The 25,311-nt window shown below is 27.2% G+C and overlaps 1 protein-coding gene across 7 annotated transcripts in view; it reads left to right on the forward strand.

Moving 5' to 3' along the window:
• ATP8A (ATPase phospholipid transporting 8A1) overlaps positions 1-25,311 on the forward strand; it is a 75,118-nt gene that overhangs the window by 40,591 nt on the left and 9,216 nt on the right. For 4 of the 7 annotated variants that reach the window (XM_043048171.3, XM_071185391.2, XM_043048169.3 and 1 more), the window contains 16 exons: positions 199-288; positions 414-496; positions 3,573-3,678; positions 4,037-4,114; positions 6,080-6,190; positions 6,280-6,354; positions 9,539-9,661; positions 11,062-11,140; positions 11,220-11,281; positions 11,364-11,420; positions 12,327-12,434; positions 12,740-12,828; positions 13,753-13,854; positions 18,846-18,934; positions 20,092-20,157; positions 23,587-23,630. In XM_043048171.3, coding sequence (XP_042904105.1) covers positions 199-288; positions 414-496; positions 3,573-3,678; positions 4,037-4,114; positions 6,080-6,190; positions 6,280-6,354; positions 9,539-9,661; positions 11,062-11,140; positions 11,220-11,281; positions 11,364-11,420; positions 12,327-12,434; positions 12,740-12,828; positions 13,753-13,854; positions 18,846-18,934; positions 20,092-20,157; positions 23,587-23,630 — 1,362 coding nt within the window. The remainder of the gene's footprint in view (positions 1-198; positions 289-413; positions 497-3,572; positions 3,679-4,036; positions 4,115-6,079; positions 6,191-6,279; positions 6,355-9,538; positions 9,662-11,061; positions 11,141-11,219; positions 11,282-11,363; positions 11,421-12,326; positions 12,435-12,739; positions 12,829-13,752; positions 13,855-18,845; positions 18,935-20,091; positions 20,158-23,586; positions 23,631-25,311) is intronic. The other 3 variants (XM_071185392.2, XM_043048173.3, XM_043048174.3) reach the window with 1 other exon arrangement.

Below are 25,311 nucleotides of genomic sequence, written 5' to 3' on the forward strand. Positions count from 1 at the left end.
ATTTACATAAAAAGGGAGAGGGAGTCTCCAGTGTTTGTATAAATTAAAATTTTTAAACTTTTTACTTATAATTCAGAGCACAATCTATTATTTTTTTAATTTAACATTATAGAAATTTTTACTGTTTAAAAAATTTGATGCTTGAAAAAGTAAGTCAAATAGCTTATTTATTGGTCATGTTATGATTTTTTTTTCCAGAACACTCGGGAAGCTATTCGACGACATACCCAAGATTTTGGGGATTTGCTCAGAAAAGAACATGATGTTGCTCTGATTGTTGATGGCAAAGTAAGTTTTTGTTTTCTTTCTGATTTTGTTTTGCAACAAGTAAAAACTTGTTTCCATTTTTAAATAAATGTTGCCCTTTTAACTTTCAATTTTGATTCAATAATTAATAATTTCTATTCTCACAGACTTTGAAATATGCATTGTCTTCTGATGTTCGAAGGGATTTTGTGGATATTGCTATGTCCTGCAAAAGTGTTATTTGCTGCAGGTAACTATCATTTTTTTTTTTTTTTTTTTTTGCAACATACTTAATACTCCTATGCTTGGTTTTCATATTAAAACTTCCTGAGGAAAAACAATTGAGTTTGCAAAAACTTGTGGTTTCTTATAGATTGTCTTAAATGAATAATACCATGAAACTGAAGTGATAAGACTTGATTAAAAACTTCATTCGTTTCCAAAATATAAATTAGAAATAACAGTCGACATGTTTCAAGGGCTCAAAAATAGACGCCCATTTTCAACATGAACGGGAAGAAACAAAAATGATTCGAAGTTAAAAAGTTAAGTTAGCCATAAATAAAATGGAAAAAATATAGGTGAGAAACAAAACTAGGAAAACTACAGTAGCCGACAGAGAACAAAAAATTAAAAACAGAGCAAGGAAAACCACAGTGGAAAATCAGAGTAAAATGTATTTTCACATGCTATGGTTAGGTGATGAGGTATTATTGCTGCTAACAAGGGAATCAGCATTCATATAAATAAATCTAGATTCTAGGATATCAAGTTGAACTGATGTGAATGGGGTGAAAATAATTTTGGCATTGCTGAAATTGAATTTATGCCCAAGATTCCAACAATGTGCAGAAATTGATGATTTCCCATATTCTTGGTAATGTGCCGATTTTTGAGCACTTGAAACATGTCGACTGTTATTACCAGTTTGTTTGAAGTTTTTAATCAAGTAATATAGATTGTCTCGTTTTTATGCATCAAATTTTAGCATAATTTAGTGAGAAATAGATGTTTAGATTTGTAGTTGAACATTTATATATGTATAGAAATTAAATTTATCTTAGCATTTCATTAGTAATAATTATAATACATTATTCAAAATACAGATTTTATTTCAAATTGAATGGCTGTCAATATTTTATCCAGTCTTTGAACCTATAGTAGGATCTATACCATAGAAAAAATTTAGCATATAAGAACATTCTTGCTGAAACGTTCATTCCAATAAAGCCACCGAAATTTAATTATTTGATTGGGCAAAAGTTTCCAAAAAAAAATATTTGGACCATCATTTCTTTAGATTAGTGTTTCCCAAAGTGTGGTACACGCACCCCTAGGGGTACAGGAACAGTTTAGCAGGAGTACATGTTCTTATGCGAAATATCTTGCAAGAAACGAAAATTTCAAAAAATGTTATTTAAAAACAAAGCTAGCTGTGAAAATTTACGACTACGTATTTTTCTATTGGCTATTTTTTGCAGAGTTAACAGCTAGTTGTGATTTTGAACTTTCGTGCAATTTTTTTTATACTAAGAAATACATTAATTTTTTTATTACTGTTATGCAGTGTTACAAAAAATTTAGAAAGGGTACTCAAAAAACATAATTTTGGGAAACACTGCTTTAGATATTAATAAATGTCAAGCATCTTCAATTCATTTTGAATAAAGGATGTATAGTTACTTCACACATGTAATCATAAGTATATACTGCATTGTCATATGGACATCAAACATAATTATCTATATAATATGACAATCTGAAAGAATTTCTACTGGGTTATTTTCAAATTCTTTGAAATTATTATAATGAGCAAAGGATGTGATGCCACAATTACATTATGGCATTACATATTTCCTGACTTTTAAAATATCTTTAATTACTTAAACTTACTCTTTTTAATCATTCTTAATCAAATTATATTCAAATTAAATCAATAAGTTTAATCTTTATTAAAGTGAACATAAAATATTTTATTCTTTTCTTATTGATCAATGTAACGGCTAACTTTTTATTTCAATACTAATCCAGACTCGTTAATTCCCTGTCGCGCCTAATCAAAAACAAAAATCTATTTATAATTCTTTATTCTCAAATTTCTTACCACAAATATGTTTCAGTTACATGGTTATAATAATTCTAACAGTCTTGTTGGCGATTCGTGACCGCCAAGGTATTTTTCAAACCTTATATTGATTATGGGGGTTGACTTTATTTTTGGCTATGTTTTTTTTTTTCTTTTTTTTTTTTTTTTTTTTTTTTTTTTTTTTTTTGATAAATCACCAACTATCGTTCTCTTCTCATGATTCTAATGTCTGTTGGGAACAATTGAATTACATTTTAATTTGGCTTTTGATTAGGCAGGTCATGGGGGATTTGTCTCCCATGGCCTGTCTTTATTAATATTACTATGCAAAATTTTTTTAACTTTGAACATTATCATGGATAAAATATATTCAGATTTTGAGCTCTACAAATTCTACTAAATAAAAGTTTTATTATAATTATAATCCAGTTTTCATCTTCAACTGTCATTTTCATTATCCAGTTTTCTTCACACAGGGTGCGTAGCGTTTGTAAAAGGTACTTAAAGGTGCTTTTTTGGGGATTTCGTTTTTAAAAGTGCATTTTTCAGCTGGCGTTTTTAAAAAGTGCTTTTTTTCCCTGAATAATTTTTTTCCCCTTCAGTAATATCTGGTGGATCCCATGCATTTCACGAAAAATGGAGTGTTTGGTACGTAATCATTCACGCGGATCACGCGTAATCATTCATGTCGTACCCACGTTATGACTTGCGCATGCACGCACACTTGAAACCGAACCCCGAGTGCTCCAATTCAGATGGAGAATATCAGATCCTTATGAAATGTTTTTAATTTATTTTAATTTTATTATTGTTTATTTTATTTTACTTCTAACACTTTTTTGACATAGGGGGTACGGGTACTTTTGTTCTGAGTTCAGGGTCAAGTTGAATTCACTCGATGATGTGGGAAAGTACTGATTGTTTCGATTTACATCTGTTTCTTTTTGGGTTTTTTTTAACGCTAAAACTGTTTATAAAAAGTTTTTGTTTTTCAATGATATCACTGATTGAATATGAATTTTTTGAGTGCTTGAAAAGTTTTTAAAAAAGTGCTTATTTTTAATTCAAAGATTTGGCTACGCACCCTGTTCACAATCTTCAATTGTTCAATATTATTATACAAACTCCAACCACACATGAATTTCCATCTCAACAGAGACAGTTGTACCAATGCATTTGGATACATGACATCTTTTATTTTTATTTTCTGATTTTAATTTATTTTATGTAAAATTTTCAGAGTTTCTCCAATACAAAAAGCTGAAATTGTGGATATGGTTCATATGGCTACTCATTCTGTGACTTTAGCTATTGGAGATGGAGCAAATGATGTAGCTATGATTCAGGTGCTTACTTTTTTACTGTAAAAATTTACGCGACTATTTATGTAACTATTTTTTAAGAAAACTTGCGAATTTATTCATGCAATGCTAAAAAATAATATTAAAATGAGATATACAAAAAAAATTTCTCAAAACCTTAAAATTGTCAATATCTCAAGTATAAATTTTTGTATGCCTATAAACTGATTAAAAAGAAGACTTCTCTAAAATTGGAATGTGAATTGAAGTAAAAATGTATATATCAATGTTATATATCTATATTCATTTATCACTGCGAAGGGACAAGACAGTTAAAATGTTTTTGTGCTTTTACCTATACAAACTTGTACATGTAAATACTTACATGCATACTTATTTTTAGTCTGCTCATGTTGGTATTGGAATAAGTGGAGTGGAAGGTTTACAAGCTACTTGCGCCTCTGATTATTCAATTGCTCAGGTATGTGTTCTAAATAAACAGATTTTAATGAAATATTTTTATTGTCTAAATCTGTGGTTCCCAACCGTTTGTTGCTCACCACCTCCCTCTAGAAGTTGGCTGACATTTATCATCCCTTTTTTCTTTTTGATTGAAACAGAAAAAAACATACATTGTTGCAAGTGAGCATCAATAAATTTGAACATATGCTAAATTATACTTGATTTTAATTTAAATTCAAATTTAAATAATAAAGCAATTTAATCCAGTCACTTCCGAAATTTTTTTTAAAAAAATATTGTATCCCTTAAAAAAATTTCAAAAATTACTTTTTTAATGTAATCTATTAAAATTGAAAACGTTGAACGACAAAATTGAAACGTTGAAAATTAAAATGAAAAGAAAAAAACTGAAAATTTCAAGACTCAATTGTTCATTTTTACCTCTACAATGACTGCCTTGTACTTGGTAGATTTCAATTAAAGCTTGAATATCAGACTTTATGTTGATCAGATTTATCTTCTTTAAAGCAATTGTCCAACCTACTTCTTTGTTTTATGAGAAGTTGGACAACCGAATTAAGTCTTCTTTCGACTACATCTGTTGACGGGACCCAGATGAGAAGCGATTTGCGGACTTTTCTTTATTATTATTTATTTTATTTTATAAACGTCATTGAACAGCCGACCCAATTTTTGGTTTACCCCTATTAATGTTCAACTCAGTATTCTTTGTAATTTTGAACCCAATCCAAAAGGCAAGAGAACTCCTAGATCAAGTATTAAAGGAAATTTGGCTTTGTGAAGGACTTTTAAGGGAACTAAACTGCATTTGCATTACATGGAGATATACCACGAAAACCTCCCATAGTTAGCCTGACAGCAAAGGGACTCTTAATTTATGGTCCATCTTCCATTGGGGTTATTTTTACGTCAGCACTATTATCGGTGCAAGTCATATATTATTATTAGTTGCAAATTTTTTCTTTTGAATAGTCATTGCCCACCTGAAGACTGTAGCCTCTCTGAGGAGCCATATCACCCCCTTTGGGGCGATATGCCTTAGGTTGGGGACCACTGGTCTAAATTATTGTTATTTCACTGTTTATTTTGACGTTTACAAATTGAATTTTGTGCAAAGTTTTGTCTGTAAATTTCATAGTTTAAATTTTACTAACTATGTAACTTTAAAATAAAACTAAAAGTTGTCTATTTTTCTCAATTAGTTTTTTTTTTTTTTTTTTTAGTGCAAGAACTTTAATTTAGGTTTCCAAATAAATTACCTAAATTATCAGTGATGAGAATTAAGTGTTTTATTTTTTATCAACTTGTGTTTCAAAAATAATTTTAACATAAAATTTTTTAAACTAGATAATCAGAACAACATTTTAAAAGTTGAACATTTTTTGAAAAAGAGCAGACTTAGACTGTTAGAAGTCAAAATTTTTAATTTTTATGAAATTATCTATTTGTTTTTTCCAACCATTTAATAAAGTACACTTGGAAACAAATTTTTTGTTGCATTTATACTAATGTTTGATCTTGCCAAATTTGGGTGGGCAAATAAGTTTTGCTTCTAAAGCTACAGATTTTTTTTAAAATTTCATTTCTAGTTTTTTTTTTTTTTTTTTTTTTTTTAAATTTACAAATTTGAAAGCTTTTTCAACCAACCATTACATGTTCATTAAACCGTTACAACTTTAAAAAAATCTTTTAAATTTTACTAAGCAGTAATAATATAATATTTTTTTTTAAATAATATATTAAAATTTTGAAATTCACTGTAAAGATTACTTTTAAACTTCATCTAAGAGACAAATTGTGGGAAGAAATTCTTTATTTTTCTCAAAATCCTTAGGTAACAACTTTATTTACTGTAATTATCACTTTCTTTCCAGTATTATTTTTATGAAGTAGTTAAGATATCTTTTTGTATTGTATCCCTTTGCATAGAATTTTGTTATATCTAATTTTTAAAACTTTATAGTTTCGTTATTTGACTCGTCTCTTGTTTGTCCATGGAGCTTGGAGTCATGCACGATTATGCAAGCTTATTTTATATTCCTTTCACAAAAATATCTGTTTATATGTCATAGAGGTGAGTATCGATTTTGAAAAGGATTCATAATGTTTACAGTTCAGTCAGTTTTTGAATAAATTTAATTTTTTCTTTTTTTCCTTCTACAGCTATGGTTTGCAATAGTCAGTGGCTGGTCTGGTCAAACTCTTTTCGAACGGTGGACGATCGGCTTATATAATGTGGTAAGTGAAGAAAACATGTCATGAAACCTGAAATTTTTTTTCAATAAATTTGCATAATGTTGCTTTCAAATGTAATCTCTTCAGCTAATACTGTCACAACATGCGATATGTTCTATTTTAAGCAAACTTTATACTTTCAAAATCTTTGTAAAAAATTGAAATCTTTGTTTTCATAATATGTGTTGCAATTTAATACTCTATTGAGAGAAAATAACAAAAAATTATCAACTTTGATTAATCATCATCAATGTTGAGAAAAGAATGAATAAAAACTATAAAAATAATAAGTTCATTCAGGGGTCTGTAAAAACATTTTTTAAAAGATCCGTTTTTGTAAAATTGGTGAAAAAAATACTCGTAATTTGGGAATATAAAATAAATGTTAAGTATGTCATTCTTTCTACCAGGGTCCTGCTTTTGTGAATTTGTGCAAATAGGGTCCTGTTATTGCAAAAAACTTTTATTCCTCCCTTACCAGCATTTTTTTTTTCTTATGGAGTTTTTCTCCTTCATGCACGATTAGGCAGATTTATAAGATCGAAACGTAACTTTAGTTTATTCAAGATCATGGGATTCAATGAAAAATTAAATATTGGCTGTCTTCAGTGAGAATTATTCAATTAACATGAAGAAAACAAAAGTGTAAAAAGTGTTGATAATACAAAAAGTAATTCCAAAGTTAGTCCTCGAAGGAAGTATTTTATTTATTATGATATTTGATGTGTGTCTATCTGCTTCAAAAGTGGTTTCTTTAGCTGCAAAATGTGTTTCTTCCAAAAAATTCTAATTTTTTTCTTATATGAAAAATGTTTTTAACATATAAAAATTTAGTTTTTTCTTATACAAAACCTGGAATGGGATTCCTGTTAATTGAAATTTAATAAACTTATTTTTGTAACTGCCTTTAGCTACATGCTCAAATAAACTATCTGGTGATTAACTATCTGGCAGATTTTAACGTGAATAAATTACTTGCAAAATCAATTTAGTGCAGAAAACAGGAAGAGTAGTAGAACAAAAGAAAGTAGAAGAACAAAATTCTAAGCCTAGTTGGTTTCTGAATTGAATTCTTTGTTATTCATTGGCTATAAATAGTTGTCATTTTGTGATGTTACAACCTATGAAAGCATTCCTAAAACAGCGTGTTGAGGACTTGGTGGTCATGCAGCTTAAGGTTCCACAGCTCTGTGACCAACAGCATGATGGTAGCAATGTGATCAGCGTTGTGCACCAGCCCCTCTCACTTCTCAGCCAACCTGGTACCCATCCATTTGAAGCAGAATGGGTTTCAAGCTGCCATAGGTTCTTCCCATTGACAGTTCAATACCTTAACTGTCAATGCTTGTTGCAACTGATTATTAGAGAAATTTATTTTAATAGTATACAGTTGAGAGACAATCAAGTGATTTAAATTAAATTCAGAATGTGGATTTCATTGATTTAGCAATTGTTTTTCACATGTTCTTTTATCTGATATACCATGATAATGATTCGTCAGACTTTTAAAAGCTGTTTATATCTTTCCCTTTAAATTTTGACTTCTAGTGTGATAATCTTATGGATTCTGTAAGTATATACTAATTATGGCCCTTATGGAACATAAGTATATATTTGTTAACATGAAAATGAAGGATTAATTTACATAAATTATGAAATATTTTTCCTTTAAATTTTTTTCTTATTCTTCACTACAATTATAAACATTTTAAAAACAAATAGTTGCTAACTTGCAGTATCAGGGGTCTGTTTAACGGACCCTTCACAAAATATCTTTTCATAAAAACGGATCCTTGACAAAATATTTTAACTTAAAAATGGACCCTTCACAAAATAATTTATCTTTCGATCGGACCTTTCACAAGAGACACTCAATAGACATTTGCATATAGCTGTAAATGGGCGGGAAAGATGCTGAGTGTTCAGTTATTATAGTTATTTTCAAATCTACTGACAATCGAAGTATATTGCTCTAATATTTTGTTAATAATGTTTTTCTGCTTTAATTCTAAGGCTAAGTTTGATCTCATTTCATTTATATTTTGTACCTTAACCTCTCTGAAGTCAAAGAAAAATTATAATTTCTAAATGTAGTATTCTAAGAAAATATTTCTATATCTGCAAACATGTGTACATTCTTATTGATATTAAATGATATTTTTTTTTGTAAATAAATAATTGAGCAATATATTGTTCATAAAATTGATTGATAAAATATTATGTAAATAAAAATTAACTTATGTCAATTTTTAAAAAAAAATATTATAAATTTAAGAATTGTTTAAGTTTACTCAATGTGTAACACATTAGAAGTGATGCATAACTAGTGAAACAAGTTGTGTTATTTAAAATATGTCAATTGAAATTAGTAAAATTCTGAGTGATTTTGTTTCCATTATTCGTCCGAAATGGATATTCCGTGTTGTGCAGTATAGGCTAAATACCGAATATTTGTATTTTGCATCTCTAATTTAGTAAGAGCAATAGCTGTTTATTTTTAAAAATTTAATTTTAATTTTGCAGTGTTGAGCATATTCTTGTATCCATTTACAAATCACACACATCTTGTGCCATTTCTTGTATCCATTTCTCCTTGAAAAGGTTTTTTGCAATAACAGGACCCTGGTTGAAAGAATGTGACTTAACGCTTATTTTATTTTCACAAATTACGAGTAATTTTTTCATAGTTTAGCAAAAACTGAACCTTTCACAAAATGTCTGGACAGACCCCTGAATATATTCTATAGACTTATACTTCTAAAATTTATTCAAAATCACTACATTTATTCTACATTTTATAGTATTAGAAAATGATCCTCCTTTTCAAAATTTTTTTTTCTTTCTAAAGGCAGTGAATTCTGTGACTTTTTATGTACACGTATTTTCAATATGTCACTATTTCACTTTAAGTATCTCAGTCTTATTGAAAATAAATGTATCATCTAATAATATACTGCAACTTTTATTAAATCATTCTTGAACAAGCGTTAAATGAAAATTTTCTGGGAAAATTAGACTAAATTGAGTTACAAATGTAATTATTAAACTTCATCTGTGATAATCACTTAAGTAATTTAAAATAATTGCTTTTAATCCTAAAACCACATTATTTGTTCTTAGTTTGAATGAAATATTTTGATAGGTGCAGAATTCTTTTTATTAAAACTTCTTAAACTGTGTATTACAGATATTTACAGCTGCTCCGCCGTTGGCTATAGGTTTGTTCGACCGTACCTGTAGTGCAGAAACCATGCTTAAATTTCCTGCTTTGTATAAAACATCACAGTCATCAGAATTCTTTAATGTTCAAGTACGTGTGCAACAAATTTATGAATGTTGTTTTTAATGTCCATTAAAATGTTGTGTTCACTGTTGTAATAATGTTATATATGACTTGAATTCATTGATTTTTACAACAAAAAAAATTGGTTAATTTTATTATTATTATTGGTTTTATTCTAATATTAAAAAATTATTAATTGAATGTTAATTATTTTTAAGGTTTTTTTTTTTCAAATATTGATATAAATACATGGTGGAACTCTTAACTTTATCACACCTATTATAATGAGGTTTATCAACCCTTTACATTATCTAGATTATTAATTATGTTATTATGGATTTCACCTATTTATTATTTAGAAAGTTTTCAATTCATAGAAAACCCTTGATGCAACTATGAGCGCAAAAACTTTATTTTTTGAGGAATAAAAACAAATTTATAAAACAAAGAAAAAAGGTAATATAGCAGTTACAGGCACGTTCTAACACCACAACTTCTTTGCTATTCATGGTTTTAAAAGCACTTCTTCATCATGTTGCACGATCTGAAATTTAAAAAAAAAAAAAAAAAAAAAAAACAGAAAGCCTTTTTACCGTTTGTAAACTATGAATACAATATTGTTTAACTACTTCTCCATATTACATCATTATTTTATTTACATATATTTTAGATCAAGGCTCTAGATCTTAATGTCAAGGCTCTACAAATTGTTTTCTCATATGGGTCTAAAAAAGTGAAGGAGGGGGGAGTTTTTTTTCCCGTTTGGCCACGACATTCTTAAATTTTACTTTTTCTATTAACATTCAGATCTTAAAATGCACCTTCCTTGACAACAAGATTTAAACTAAAATAATCTGTTTAGGATTGGTATTTGTCTTTAAAAATCAAACGGCGTGTGATACTTGATTAAGAAACTTCACTGGCTTCAAAACTATGCCAATGGACGACGTGTCTCAAGTGCACAAAAATAGTCACCCATTCTCAAGACTTGTCAGACGTTAATAAGAAAAGCATTGATTTGAAATATAAAACGTAAAGATGTAAACGAAAAGTAAAGGTGAGAAACTATACTAGAAAACCACAATAGTTGAGAGTGTAGCAAAAATAAGGAGGAAAAATCAGAACAAGTAAAACCACTGTGGCGGAGAGAGGCAAATCGGGGTAAAATACGTTTCCACATGCTATTAGGTGGCGGTGAGGAAGAGGAACTGATGCTGATAACAAAGGAATCAAAAAGCATGTACTATGTAATAAGGTTTAAAATGTTTGTGATTACATTTTTTTTTTTAATGCAGGCTTTTATGCTACTTTTCATTCATTAACATGCTGGCGCCTAGAAATATTGAACTTTTGTAGACCTCTTCGTGTAATTATTACCTGTTTTGTATTTTGTACTTAGAATGTAATTGTTTTTTTTTCCTCTGTAGGTTTTTTGGGTTTGGATTTTTGATTCAATTGCTCATTCTATACTATTGTTTTGGCTAACATACTTGAGTGTTGATCATGGTAAATAAGTTTCATATTTTCCTTTTAATATTCAACAATTTAAATTTGCTTTCTTTAATAATATACACTTTTGCTTCAGATATTGTTTGGGCTAACGGAAGAGATGGTGGCTATCTTCTTTTTGGAAACATGGTTTACACTGTCAGTACCAAAATATTGGCTGATTATCTCTTATAATATATTTGCAACATAAATATTTAATTGATACATTTTATTTTTTCAGTTTGTGGTGATAACTGTTTGTATGAAAGCTGGTTTAGAAATGAATGCTTGGACATGGGTAAGTGAATGGTTCTAATAATATAATCACTAAGACAAGGGGAAGCAATGAGTATAATTGCATATGACCCTGTGACTTTATATGGCTCGCTTTAGTTAATAAAGCAAAACTCTTTCAATTCTGATAAGGAACTTGGAAAATATTGAAATAACAACTATTAAAATTCAAATTTTTTATGTATTTCTATTATAAAATTTAAGTTAATACTATAAATTTTAAATGATTTTTTCAACAGAATATAAGCTTCCACTTTTTACTTTTATCCAACTTGCAAGCTCTTAACTCTTCCTTATCTTTGATCATCAACTTTGGTAGTAGAAGAAGTGTATGGAAAATTTCATCTCTATTTTCTGTCCTTAAAAGTTGGCAAAAATTACAAATAAGTTATTTGCTAATGATTATTTATGTCATTATATATACAAATTCATAAAAGATATTCTTTCTTCATTAACATTTCTTTTTAGCTATTATTTTAGCTAAAATGCCGTAAAATAAATGTTAAATAATGTAATTAAAATCAAACAAAAGTAAGAGGGAATTGGAGTTAGTTAAACTTTTTTTTCTTCTTCAAACTGTATAATAATGAAAAAACTATTAGATATTTTTAGGTAATCAAAAGGGCAGTAAAAATTTGGATTCTGGTCAGAAAAATGTATATTGCTGCGTAATTCTAAATTTGGCCGTGAACATCTTTTTTTAGTAGTCAAATTATTTATTTCATAACTTATATAACTCGTTCTAATTATTATTAAAACCACAATAACATAAAAATATAATTTAAAAATAAAACAGTATAATTAAGTATCATTCTTCATATCTGAAATTGGTCCAGTTTTTTACCTTTGCATATCGATGAGTGGATTTTAAAAACAATTTTTGTAAAAAATATATTTTTTTTATTTGTAGCTTACTCATTTGGCCATTTGGGGAAGTATAGCTAGCTGGTTTATTTTCTTGTGGGGTTATAGCAATATGTGGCCAACTTTTCCTATTGCAGCAGATATGGTTGGCATGGTAAGTAAATATGATTAGATTTTATTACTTTTCTAAAATGATTATTTTAATTGATAATTTTCCCTCATTTTTATGTAAACGAAATACAAATTAATTCTATAAAATACAATTTAGTTCTACAAAATACAATTGAATTTTACAAAATACAGTTGAATTCTACAAAATGCAATTTTCAATTTAATTTTTATAGTTAGTTTTGTCTATTTATATAGTTGAACTTGATTAAAGTGAACTAATTGGTAAAATGTATTTTTTAAATCTGTTTATTGTCAACTTAGTGAAATTAACTTTATTAATTTTTTCAGGACCAATTTTTATTGTCATCAGGAGTATTTTGGATGGGTGTTATAATTATTCCATTTTTTACTCTCCTTGGAGATTTTATCTTTAAAGTGTAAGTATTGTTTACATTATAACTATCTACTATTATCAAACCATTCTACAGTCAAAGTTACATTTAAAGTCTGTGTTTAAAGTAAAAATATTGGTTAGATCTTTAAAAAAAAATTTATGGGTATCTAAGCACCATTAACTAAACCTTAAATTCATTTAGAAGTTTTTAAGGGTTTAACTTCAAAAATGTTTAAATTGCAGATTTTTTTATGATCCCTTTGGTATTACTGGATTGAAAACTTCATTTGTTTCAAAAATATACAAATTTAAAATAAATCAAAATGTTCCAAGCACTCAAAAATAAGCAACCATTTTCAAGACTTGCCAGATATGAATGAGAAGAAACAAAATTTTCATATAAAGATAATTTATTAATATGAATGCTGATTCCCTTGTTAATGACATTAGTTCCTTACCGCCTCTCCATAGATCATGGAAATGCATTTTACTCCTTCCGGCCACTGTGGTTTTTCTCGAATTGTTTTTCATCTGTTTTTTTCCCTCAACTATTTTAGTTTTTCTAGTTTTGTTTCTCACCTTTATTTTTTCATCTTCTTCGCTGCCAACTGTACGTTTTATTTCTCTAATCACTTTTGTTTCTTCTCATTCACGTCTAGCAAGTCTTGAAAATGGGCATCTATTTTTGAGTGCTTGAAACATATTGATTGTTATTTCTAATTTCTTTGTTTTTTAAACTAATATAGTTTTTAATCAAGTTACCACATCAGTTTTTTGAAATTATTTATTTAATTTGATCTTTTTGGTAATTTTAACTTGGAACAAATTAACTATTGAATACTTCTTTAAAGATCTATTTATTGAGTAAAGTAAATTGAAAAATTTGAGCAATGTAAACATTTCAAAGTTCTAAACTATTTCATTTTTCTGATTTTTGTTTTTAATTTTAAGAAACACACATTTGTAGGTTAAGAAGATCAGTGTCTAAAAGCTTAGCAGAAGCAGTTCGAGAAAGTGAAATTGCAAAAGCTGATCCTGCCACAGTTATTGTACATGCAACAAGACAGAGGTGATCATTATGAATCTAGATCAAAACTTTTTCTTGAATGCATCCTTCATCATTGCTTTTAAAAACTTTGCATCTATCATATTTTTGTTATTTGTAACGCATTTAATGTGAATAAGTATTATTTTAATTTTTCCTTTTTTTTCTAGTCACATTATCTAAGATAATATTGCACTGTGATATTTTACCATCATGTAAACCAAAAACTTTCATATTTTCTGTTTTGAAACTTTAGTATATATTTTGATTGTGTTCAAATCTGTTGACAAATTTATATCCCTGTTGTTTGATATGTTTGTGCTGTCTGTTCAAATGTCCAGAAATAAATTTTTATCTTGAAGTTTTTTTATGTAGCACGAGTGCTTTTGTGTCCGTCTCTGCTTCTGCATTTTTTCCTATAATCTGCATGTGTATAACCTCTCTGATTCTCAAATTTAAATGGAAAGAAAATTAATTTTCTATTTGTGCTTCTTTTTATGCTTCAAAATTGTTAGCACATTTTATAGTTAGCAGAGGCAGTTTTTTAGCAATTTCATTTTTCTGTTTTCAAAAAAAGTAGATAAAGTTAAAAACTTGGGAACCAATCTGAATCGCATTTATTATAAATCATCCTTGTTCTGCATAATAAAACTTTTTATTCCTTCATCCTCCTGCTTGTAGATAATACAGTATCATCTGCATGCTTTTAATAATGATAAAAACTAAAACAATTTTGTTTTTATAATTATTTTCACATAGGGAAATATGTTTTGGGGAATCTTTTCACAAATTTACTCAAAAAATCATTGTACAAAACTTTTTACTTTGTATACTATATTGTCAATATTTTGCATATGTACAAATTAGTACTATCTCTGAAGTTATTATCTTCCGAAATGTGCTAAGAGTTTTGATTTGTAAAATGTTGCAATAAATAAGCAAATTGCAAAATTGTTTCTCCCTTCACAAATACTTTTAATTTAATAACTTTAAAGGTAAATTTGAACATTTCATGTACTAATCTTTAATCATCAGTCTATAATTCTGCATCTTCTTGTTATTGTGATCCAATTTTACTTTTCACAACCTTAATGAAATATTAAATTTTCCATTATTTTTTTTACTGCCTTTAAATAGCTTTTAAGTTGTCTCAAAAACAGAGCTGACTATACTTCTTAGCTAAGCTGTATTATTACAGTTCTTAATTCTGAATATGACTGAATCTAAATATGGTTAATTAATTTATATAAACAAATATTATGTTAGTCTTTATTTATTGATATTTTAATAAAAATACTTGTCAACATATATCATTTTAAATACACATTTTACTATGATAAATTTTAACCATTTTTAATTATATTTTATATGAGTGATCTGACTGTACCAAAATAATTTTTTACATCAAATTAATTTTTGTACAGAAACTCAATATTTTCAAGAAATAATTATCAAACATATTTGTTGAAAAATATTTAATTCATATTTTGCAATAAAATTGCACTAGTTGCTAAAATAGCTTTTTAATAAACATTTGACAGAACACACTGGGTACTATTGTTACAAATTATACATATTCTTTTCATAGTTTATTAAAAACAAAACAAAAGTATAAAAGCATATTAGAAACTTAAAGTTTTAAATTGTATGAGTTTTAATAAAAATAATATTAATTATAGATTATCTATCCTATCAAAAGCATCTGTAAAAATAAGTCAAAAATGTTAAGTGCATATTCACAAGTTTGGAAAAATTAAACCCATTTTTCTTTTATAAGTAACTAACAAGAGGCAATACAATTTACAGAAACTACAGCATCTAATAAAATTTTTGTGACATCATATAATCTGGAAAAGATATTAACACAATAACTTAGGTATCTCTGTGTCATCTTTTGAAATTCAGTTATTCTCAATAGTTCACTATTAAAAAATACTCTTTAAATATACTGTAACTTTTTAAGATAGTATTGTGTATTTTCAATGTGAAATTTTTTAACATATTGCAAAGGAATTACTCCCATTTGTCTAATACATCAATTCAACTTCAAAAGAAGTACTGTGTTAACTTTGTTGCATAATGATGTCAAAAAGAATAAGTACTCATTGTTTGCAATTAGTTGTAGAGAAGAAGAAAAATCAATCTCAATTATAGATCATGGCATTAGTTCACCATTATTACAATTAAAACTGTGGTTTTCTTCTAATATTTGTAAACTCTTCATAATCGCGCATTTTTTAATGCCGCATAGCCATTAAATAAAAGTGGAGAGTTTAAAGTTTTATCAAGGTTAGAGAATCATAATCTTTCCTCTTGAGTGTAATGGAAGAGAAGAGAGCTTATTTTAATAGTAATGAAAAGTTTTAAGAGTTGATGACAAAAATATTTAACTTTAAAAAAAATATCATAATTTTTTAATTATTTTTTATATTTTAATTATTTATTTTCATTATAAACTTGTATTGTCCTTTTTCAGAGAATTAAATTGTTTTTGTTTCATATAAGCCAAAAACTGTGTAGTCTCAAAAGTGTAACTTTTAATTTTTTAAAGTTTAACTGAATAATGAAATAGTACAATTCCAATCAATCCACACTATTTTAAAGCAATTATCAGTTTAGAATTGTCAATTTTTTGTTTTATTCTCGGGGAAATAACATACCTAGGAACACAACCTCTTATATTCTTACCTTTGGTGAGTCTAGTTATTCTTTTAGTTACAAGTAAATATTTATGGTATTTTTATACGTTCACGATATATCAACATTGAAATCATTTTATTATATTATAGCTAAATATAATAAGTAGAAGTTATAACTAAAATCATAATTGTTCTGTCGAAAAATAATTATTTAAATTAAGGTAAAACATTTAAATGAAAAACATTTAATTTGATAATTATAACCAAAATATCTGCTTTAATATTGAATAATTTCAAAGTCAATTTTTTAAATATTCGAGTTTCACCCTACATATCAGATCTCCTTCAATAGGGGAAAAAATCACTCAAACTAAATCTTCATATTAACTTTTTATAATTTTTTTTTTTTTAAATTGAAAATAACTTTTTTGCTTTCATTATTACACTACTTATTATTTTATGTTTATAGCAATTTGTTATTGTAAGTATGGTGTTAATTCTATATGATATTAATAATTATTGAAATATGTTTTTAATAACTAATTATGTTTAAAATGCAATTACTTGATTTAAAATACAATTATGTTTTTATTTTGATGAAACAAATTTTTCAATTAATAATTTGAAGAAAGTGGTGCCTTCATTATTATTATTCTAATTAATTTATTGGGCATGTATGTTTATTAAAAACCTAAGTTAAAGGATTAAAATATTTTGAAATGCATGATGAAAACAATTTACTAAATGTTTTTTAGTTTTAATACTATATATTAAATTTGCTTAAAATATTTTCCAGCTTATCCTAATCTACTAATTTTATTCTAAACTGATTTTCAAATGGTAGTTGATTTAAATATTAATAAAATTATTCACTATAAAGGAAAGACGAATTTTTTTTTAACTGACTAACTTTAATTTAAATATGAGCCATCCAATTAACAAAATTAGTTAAGCATTATTTTTATGTGCAAATAGTTTAAATAAATCCTGTGTACTGTACTTTTCCAGCTAAGTACTAGAAATTCAGCATCTTATCCAAAATATCAAACTTGGCGAAATCTTATTCAAAAAATTTTTTTCTTATATTTAGGATATTTCATGCATTATTTATCAAAACTCGTTGGATTTATCAAGATTCTCTGATATAAAGAAGATTTTCAAAGGAGAATGCAGCTGCTTATTCAAAGTTATTCTAAATTTCTAGCTTGAAAATGATCATTTATTTTCTTTATTTAGCATTTCTATTGAGGAGGGGCTTTAGGATCTTTATTTTTTAAGTGTTACATTGAAAACATCTTTAGTGATCAGCCATATAATAACTGCACAAAAATGCAATTAAAAATGTCTACTTTTAAGTTGTACAAATTTATTTGTATCAAAAAGAGGATTAGTTAATAATAATTTTTGAAAAGTGATTCTCAAAGTACTATTTATAATATTTTAAACCTTTTTTTTTTTTTTTTTTTTTTTTTTTGTAAAATGAAACAGAAATATCTTTAATTTTTGATTTACATTTTTTTAAACATTCAGGTTAAAAAATTGAACTTTAAAATTAGATTAATCATCCCTGATCACATTTAATAGAATAAATTAAACATTCAAGTTTTACCAACTACTGAAACATGAAATCAAAGGGGGGAATAACAAAACTGTTTGTGGGGTTATGGCAAGTATTGTTATTTTTATATAATAAAAGGATAATTTCATGCAAATTACAATTTTTTATTATTTAATAATGGGGAAATATTTTTGAATTATAGGGTATTTAAATTTCTGTGTCTTTTTTAACCAATTAATTTTAGATGCCCAAATCCAAATTTTGAACAAAATTGATTTCATATTTTTTGAGAAATAAAAATTTGAATAATTTACTTTTTTTCAGAAACATTTTAGCCATTTTCCTTCCAAATTTGGATTTTTTAATTTATAATTACAAGTTAGGTTATTTAAAAAAATTTGTGTTCAAAAATCATTTATTACAAAAAATAGTGCAAGAGATATTGCCCAGTATGAAAAAAAGTAAATTTAACATTTAATTACCCAAATTTTTAACCACACTCATATCTAAACATTTTAAATATATTTTTCGATTTGTAGTTACTCTCCACGGTTTAGGTATATTTTATTCAGAGAAATTATGTATTTGTGTTTCATCTTTTAATTTAAATTATATTTTGCTTAAATTTAATGTTATAAATATCTAGAATTATTGTACAAATATTAGTGTGTAAATCATTTAATTAATTGGAGTACAGCTACTTCATTTGCTTATCTTTTTTTACTTTTTCATTTCCCTATTTCATGCATTTAATTTTAAGCTTGTTAGTAACAGTTATCATTTTAATTAACTTTTTGATTACTCTATTTGTTATTTAGACTTACTGAGACTGCAAGATTGTTGAAGAATGTATTTAGGAGGCCATCATCACATGTATCTACTGTTCCTTTAGAGATGGAACTTCAGCGTGAGTTTTCTAACAAAGTTTTAATTCATTTAATTTTTTTTCTTCAAAAAACAACTTAGGACTAATTCAGAAAATGATTAAATAGTATTTATATTGTCAAATTAGCGTCTGAAGTAGACATTTAAAATTGGAAGGCAGAACTTATTTTAATTTGTTTATAGTGGACTCTCCTTTAAATCTTGGTTTGGCAGATTTTGACAGGAGGATTGTAAAGGAAAGAGGAAATACTCTGAAGCTAATGAAATTACAATGATATTAATGAATGCAATGAATTTACTCTAAATCCAATGATATTACTGAACCCAATAATATTACAGAATCCAGTTAAACTAAATACGATATAATTGAATTTAAAATTTAGAAAATGCAAGTTTTTTGTATAGTATTTACTATTTTGAAATTTTTTTTTCTTCTAAAAATAAAGCCATTATAGCTTCTAAACTATTAGCCCTAACATCTCATGGTTTATCTTATTTGATGTAAAAAACTATATCAGAAACAATACCTCATTTCTGTAAATATATCCATTTAACTTTCTACCCTCTTTTACCCCTTTCCCTCATATGCCAAAACCTATTGTGAAATTTTGTGTGATAATGCCACCTGAGACTCTCAAACAAATACCAGTGGGTCCTGCCTTCCTATTTTAATTGTTCTGGATTTAGATTACCTTTTGCTTAGTATTGGTCATTAAGTTAATCTAATTTCTTGGAAGAAGTTGAAAATTTTTAATTAACTGTTATTATTGTTTTTGGTTGTTTCATATGCAACAAATCCAGTTGATTATTGCTTTTGTAGCATATGGGGGAATTGGAACACTCTGATATAAGTTTTTTCTTGCTAATAGATACAATAAAATCATGAGAATTACACCATAATTCAAACTTGATTTATATTACTTGTGTTTCATATTTGTATTAAAACAGAAATGTATTAGTTTTCAGTACATATGACTCAAACATTATTTTATTGAATTCCACGTGTGTTGAGGAAAGTCTAGAGTGCCTCTGATTTCTCGAAAATATATTGTGAATTCTTATAACCATACTGCATGGCATGCATTTTATTTATTTGTTTAAATATCACTTTTTATTTTTTCTGTTTTCTTGTTTATATTGGTATTTTTTAAAATTTTTATTATAATTTTTTCAATGTAGAGACGTATGCGGAAAATAGGCTTTTTAATGTTTGGGAAAGTTTGATTTCTAGTGTTTCTGAAATGCGTAAGCTTTTTATTTTGTTTTATTTTTTTGGATTAAGTTCAATATCTGTTTTAAGAGTAATATCATCACATTCATTAAATTTTTGATAACCATCTTAGCAAAATACAATCTTTCCTCTTTCTTTGCAATTGATATTGCTTTATAACTTTATTTTTCCAACAGCTTTATATGCTTCATTTCTGCTGCTTTTATTAAAACTTCATACTTAAAGAATTTCTCTCTCATTAGCTCTATATTGAAGCATTCTAAATGTATTTTCTTGCTCAAACTCTTAATTTTCAGATTGTTCAATAATAGCTAATTTGATTATTATTTGGAATATTTTTTAGTAAATATTTCTTGAATATGTTCCGTAATTTCCTTAAGACTTAGCGTCTGTTTACATCAGAGTCAAACAATGCCTGAATAGCATTGTTTTACTCTAATGGGATTGTTTTGTTTACTTAATTTATTATAATTACCTATGTTTATTTCAATGGAAAAAATTTTAATAAATACCTAAATGCAATATATCTTTCTTTGTGTTACATGGATAGGGAAAAATTAACATTTAGCCACAGGCCACGAAACTGCTAAATATAACAAATGGCGACTAAACAATTGTACCCCATGTGCAGCATTTGAATGGCCCTTATTTTTCAACTTTTTAAAAGTTCAGCTACCACCACCTTATCTTGTTTCAATCAACAAAATAATGATTAATTTGAAATTTTATGTCAATTTGAGAACTGAAAAAAGGACCTACCTAATCAAATATAAAATTTTGTAATTTTCACCAAAAAATCCACTTCAAATTCATTCATTATAGATTTATTTCCAGTGGAGGTGAATTAAAATATTAGACATCATGATTTATGATGTCTATAATAATGTATATATTGTACATTTTATTACTATTTTCTTTCATAAGTATGTGTAGTGTATCTACCACTGCAAAAGTACAATTCCACTTCCCTTGTATATGAGACATGTTAACTCGTTTCTATGTTGGGGTACCTTTTCATAGTTGAAGTTTGACATTGTCGATAAGTCTTCTCCCCACATTGATGACCTTCGGACGTGATGGGAACACGCTCACCTTCGCAGAAACTCCTACTTCAATTTGAACACGCCTACTTTGATGGATGGTCCCCATTGAACAGTTGACTTGCTACTTGTGACTGCAACATTATCCACCTCCTCGCGCTGTTGCTACTCAGTCATGAGAACACACAACATCAACTTGTATACACTCGACTGCTAAAGGCTGCACAGGAACGTCCCTGAGCGTGAACTTAATACAGCTCTCCCCGATTCTCACAAAACTGTGATGAATCAACTAGTGGTATCCGGTCATCAAATTCTATCACAGATATATTTCTGGTGGAGGAGTACTGTAGTGTATCTACCACTACAAAAATGCAGTTCCAATTCCCTTGTATATAAGACATGTTAACTCGATTCTATGTTGGGGTATATTTTCATAAATGAAGGTTGACATTGTCAGTAACTACTATTCCCACAGTATGGAATTATTATGAATATTTTATATTCTAATATTGCGTTGCATTTGCAGAGTTTCTAACAATTTTGTAGTTTCTATGGTCTACGAAAATCATAACTCATTCTATGAAAAGGTAAATTTTTTCCAGAGATTGTTAAGCGTTTTTTCGTCCTTTTCCTCGTGGGTTTTTAAATTCCAATATACTTAATATGATATTATTACAAAGCATTGTTTTTGAAAATAAGTTATTGCTTTTTGACGCACCTGGTTCACGACAATTCCATTGTAAATCCACTTTGTTTTCTGATCGTTTTTTAAACCAATTCCCGAAGATTTATCAAATTCTGAAATATTTAATATAATACATGATTTATGCATTTAAGTTATCACTTTTTGATTTGACGATTCTATTATAAATTTACGTCATTTTACTTTCATTTTTTCATTATTTTTCGAATTTTAATGTTTTTAATATGATGATAATTCTAATTTCTGCTTTTGTGCCTCTTATTTGTGACGATTCCCTCATAAATCCAAGCTGTTTTCAGTTCATTTTCACATGGTATTTCAAATTCTGAAATGAATGATGTTATTAGGATACGCGAATTTCACACTTGAGTAATTACGATTGACAAACTTGATTCAGAATGATTCTATTGTAAATCAACATTATATCCCTATCTTTTTCGCTTATTTCTACCTTGTCTTTCCAATATTTTTTAATGCAATGTTACAAACTTCAGTAATCACACTATTCCATTGTGAATACACGTTTTTTTCCTATCATTTACTTACTGGTGTTTGTCATTTTTTGCAGTTGTTACAACAATTATTTATGGTTTTTTGGCAGTTATTTATTATATTCAGTGTGATAAGCCATTTCTGCCTAGGTTTTAAAATTTTTATGTTCGTGCAAAAAATTTATAATTATTTCTTAAATTTACCCTCATTCATTTTGTTGTAAAACTAAAGGGCGTTGGAAAAAATTTTTTATTGTCACTAATGGTAACTGATTAGGGGTTGCTGTTTTTGCACTTGTTTCTTCATTTTAGAAATGAACCTTGCATTGTTTAAAATATTTAGAGAATTTCTTCATTAGCTTCATTTTATATCATTTTAGAAATGATCCATGCATTGTTTAAAATATTTTGAGAATTTCTTCATAAGCTTCATTTTATATCAATGCATTGTTAATGTCAGCAGTTTTTGTCAATCGTTTAATTTTAAAAATGTGGTCACAGTAAAAATGCTGCAATTGGCTAGTAGTAAAGTTTTCTAATTTTATACAATAATTCGAAGCATATATAGTTCTAAATTTTTCTCTAGCTTTTCCGAAATTTCCATACTATGCTTATGTCATTAGTGGAAGAATTCCTTCAAATGTCAAAAAGAGTTTTAAAGTACAATATTTTTTAATCTTTATTATTCTATAAATATGGGAAGAGGCTGTAATTTTTGAAGCTGAGCAACAACAGGTCACATTATTAAAGTGAAATAATAAAATAGCTACTTTTCTGTCACAGCACATTCTTAATTAAAAAAGAAAACATAAAAATAGCCAATACTTTCAGTAAAATATTTTGGTTAGCCAAGATGTTCAACTAAAGGCGATTCAGTTAATCGAAGTTATTTTGTACTCGCAATTTAATGTTCTGTTGTAAATATGATAAAATATCACCGAAGAACCGGGATAAGAAAATTTTTTAGTAGTTTTTTGCACTAACTTTCATTAGAATTTGATTTAACTTCCCAGTATGTCTATTTCTTAAAGTTAATGTTTACTCAGTTAAGTCAGTTTAATGTTTACTTAAGTATATTGATTGAGTTAAAAAAGTGTCTCCTTTTTTAGGAATTGTGTTTTCAAATATTTATTGTTATTAATTTATCTCGGCTTTAAAGAAATTGGTCAGTTTTTTTTTTCTTTAATGATGCCTTGTGTCTTTTAGATGGATTTGCATTTTCTCAAGAAGAACATGGTGCTGTACCTCAGGTAATTACTATCTTTATTATTTTTCAATATTGAATGAATGTTATTGATTTCTTTATTCTACTGTGTGAATAAATATTTAATACTGTGTTTTACATTCATTGTCTTATTTTCATTTTAATAGCTATTTTTAGTTCGAGCATAATTAATGTAAAGTTCACTACTAATTCCATAGTGTTCTTTTAAAATAATCCTATCCTATTAGACTTATTCTTCAAATAATAAAAGTATAACACTGTTAATTTATAAATAAAAAGATTAATAGTTTTATTTATAGCAATTAAAATAAATTACTTTAAATAGTTGCAAAACTCAAGCAAAATGATGTATAGTGAAACCTCTCAAGAGGGACCGCTCTCTGTTATTTTGTAAAATGGTCTTTACAGAGATGCCAACTTGCTCCGGACAGCAAATTAATATTTTCGAGTGGTAGTTTATTAATTGTGATTCTTGGTTTAATAAATTTAATTTATTAGGTTTTTATCCACCACTATTTCAAAATAATTCGAAGGCTTATATAATTCGCCAATTTGCTGTAATTAATTAATGCTACTCCTTTTAAAAAGTAAGAAAAATTAGTCAAATATTTTAAACTTTTAATTGTATTTATTTACCATTTTTTAAATTATTTTAGCTTGTCAGGAGCAGTTGGCATCTCTGTCTTTAATTGTGGTTTGTCGTTCTTAAGGGTTACCTCCATTGATTTCAAAATGTTAACGCATGTACATGATCTTTCGCAACCAATTTTAATTTCAGTTAGTGTCCTTTTCTTGATGCGGAAATGACCCTTGTGTTGGCGTCTTGTGTTATTATGTGTTAAAACAAATTTACCAGTTATGAAAGATAGAACTATTTTAAATAAATAAAAAAATTTGTTTTTTGTTCAAGTTTACATTTAATTATATATCATAAAAATTAGCTTTGAAGCGTGTTTTTTGAGATGCTTAGTTTTTTCTGAAATAACTTTTTTTTTATTTGACTTTTAACTCTAAAAATAAACATTGATAGTCCCTTGGTTGTAGTGCCCTTGGTTGTAGATCTCTTTCAAAGATTGTCGAAAAGAGCTCTCAAAATAAGAGCATCGCACAAATATTTTGAATACATTTTTATCTACTTATTTGTTTTAGCAATTTTTGCTTTGATATTCCCTTAATTAACCTTTTCCACATTTGGTTGCGAAGGTTTGCCTGGTCACTCAGAGAGGTTTTGATGGTTGCTCCTAAAGGTTTTCTTCAACGTAGTCTCTGGAAAAAATTCTGTGCCTCCCAAAAGTTCATGTAAATTGAGGTTTCACTGTGCTTAGTTGTGTTGTTAAATATTAATTTGCTGTATCAAAAACAGTGTGAAATAACTACTTTTCAGATTACAGATTAAATAAAAAAAGAAATTTTTTGAAAATGTGGTGAAATTGAATTAAATTTGATTGAATCTCTTTCTTATGTCTATATCCATTTAAAGGAAGCATTGCCATAAGAAAGGCATTTTTTTCTAACTAAGTCAAATAGTCACATAATAATAAAAAATACATGTTTTACATCATTACATTATGTTATTTTATTTATTTGCTAAATTATATTGCAAACTTCTCAGTATTAGTCATTAATGATGGGAAATATAAGGTTACATGCTGAGAAAAGAACCTCTAAATCATTTGCATTATTAATTTTGTGATCTATAACTGAAT

This window comes from Parasteatoda tepidariorum, chromosome 5 (genome assembly GCF_982258835.1).
Source record: "Parasteatoda tepidariorum strain Cologne lab strain chromosome 5, Ptep-v5.0, whole genome shotgun sequence".
NCBI classification, from domain to species: domain Eukaryota; kingdom Metazoa; phylum Arthropoda; class Arachnida; order Araneae; family Theridiidae; genus Parasteatoda; species Parasteatoda tepidariorum.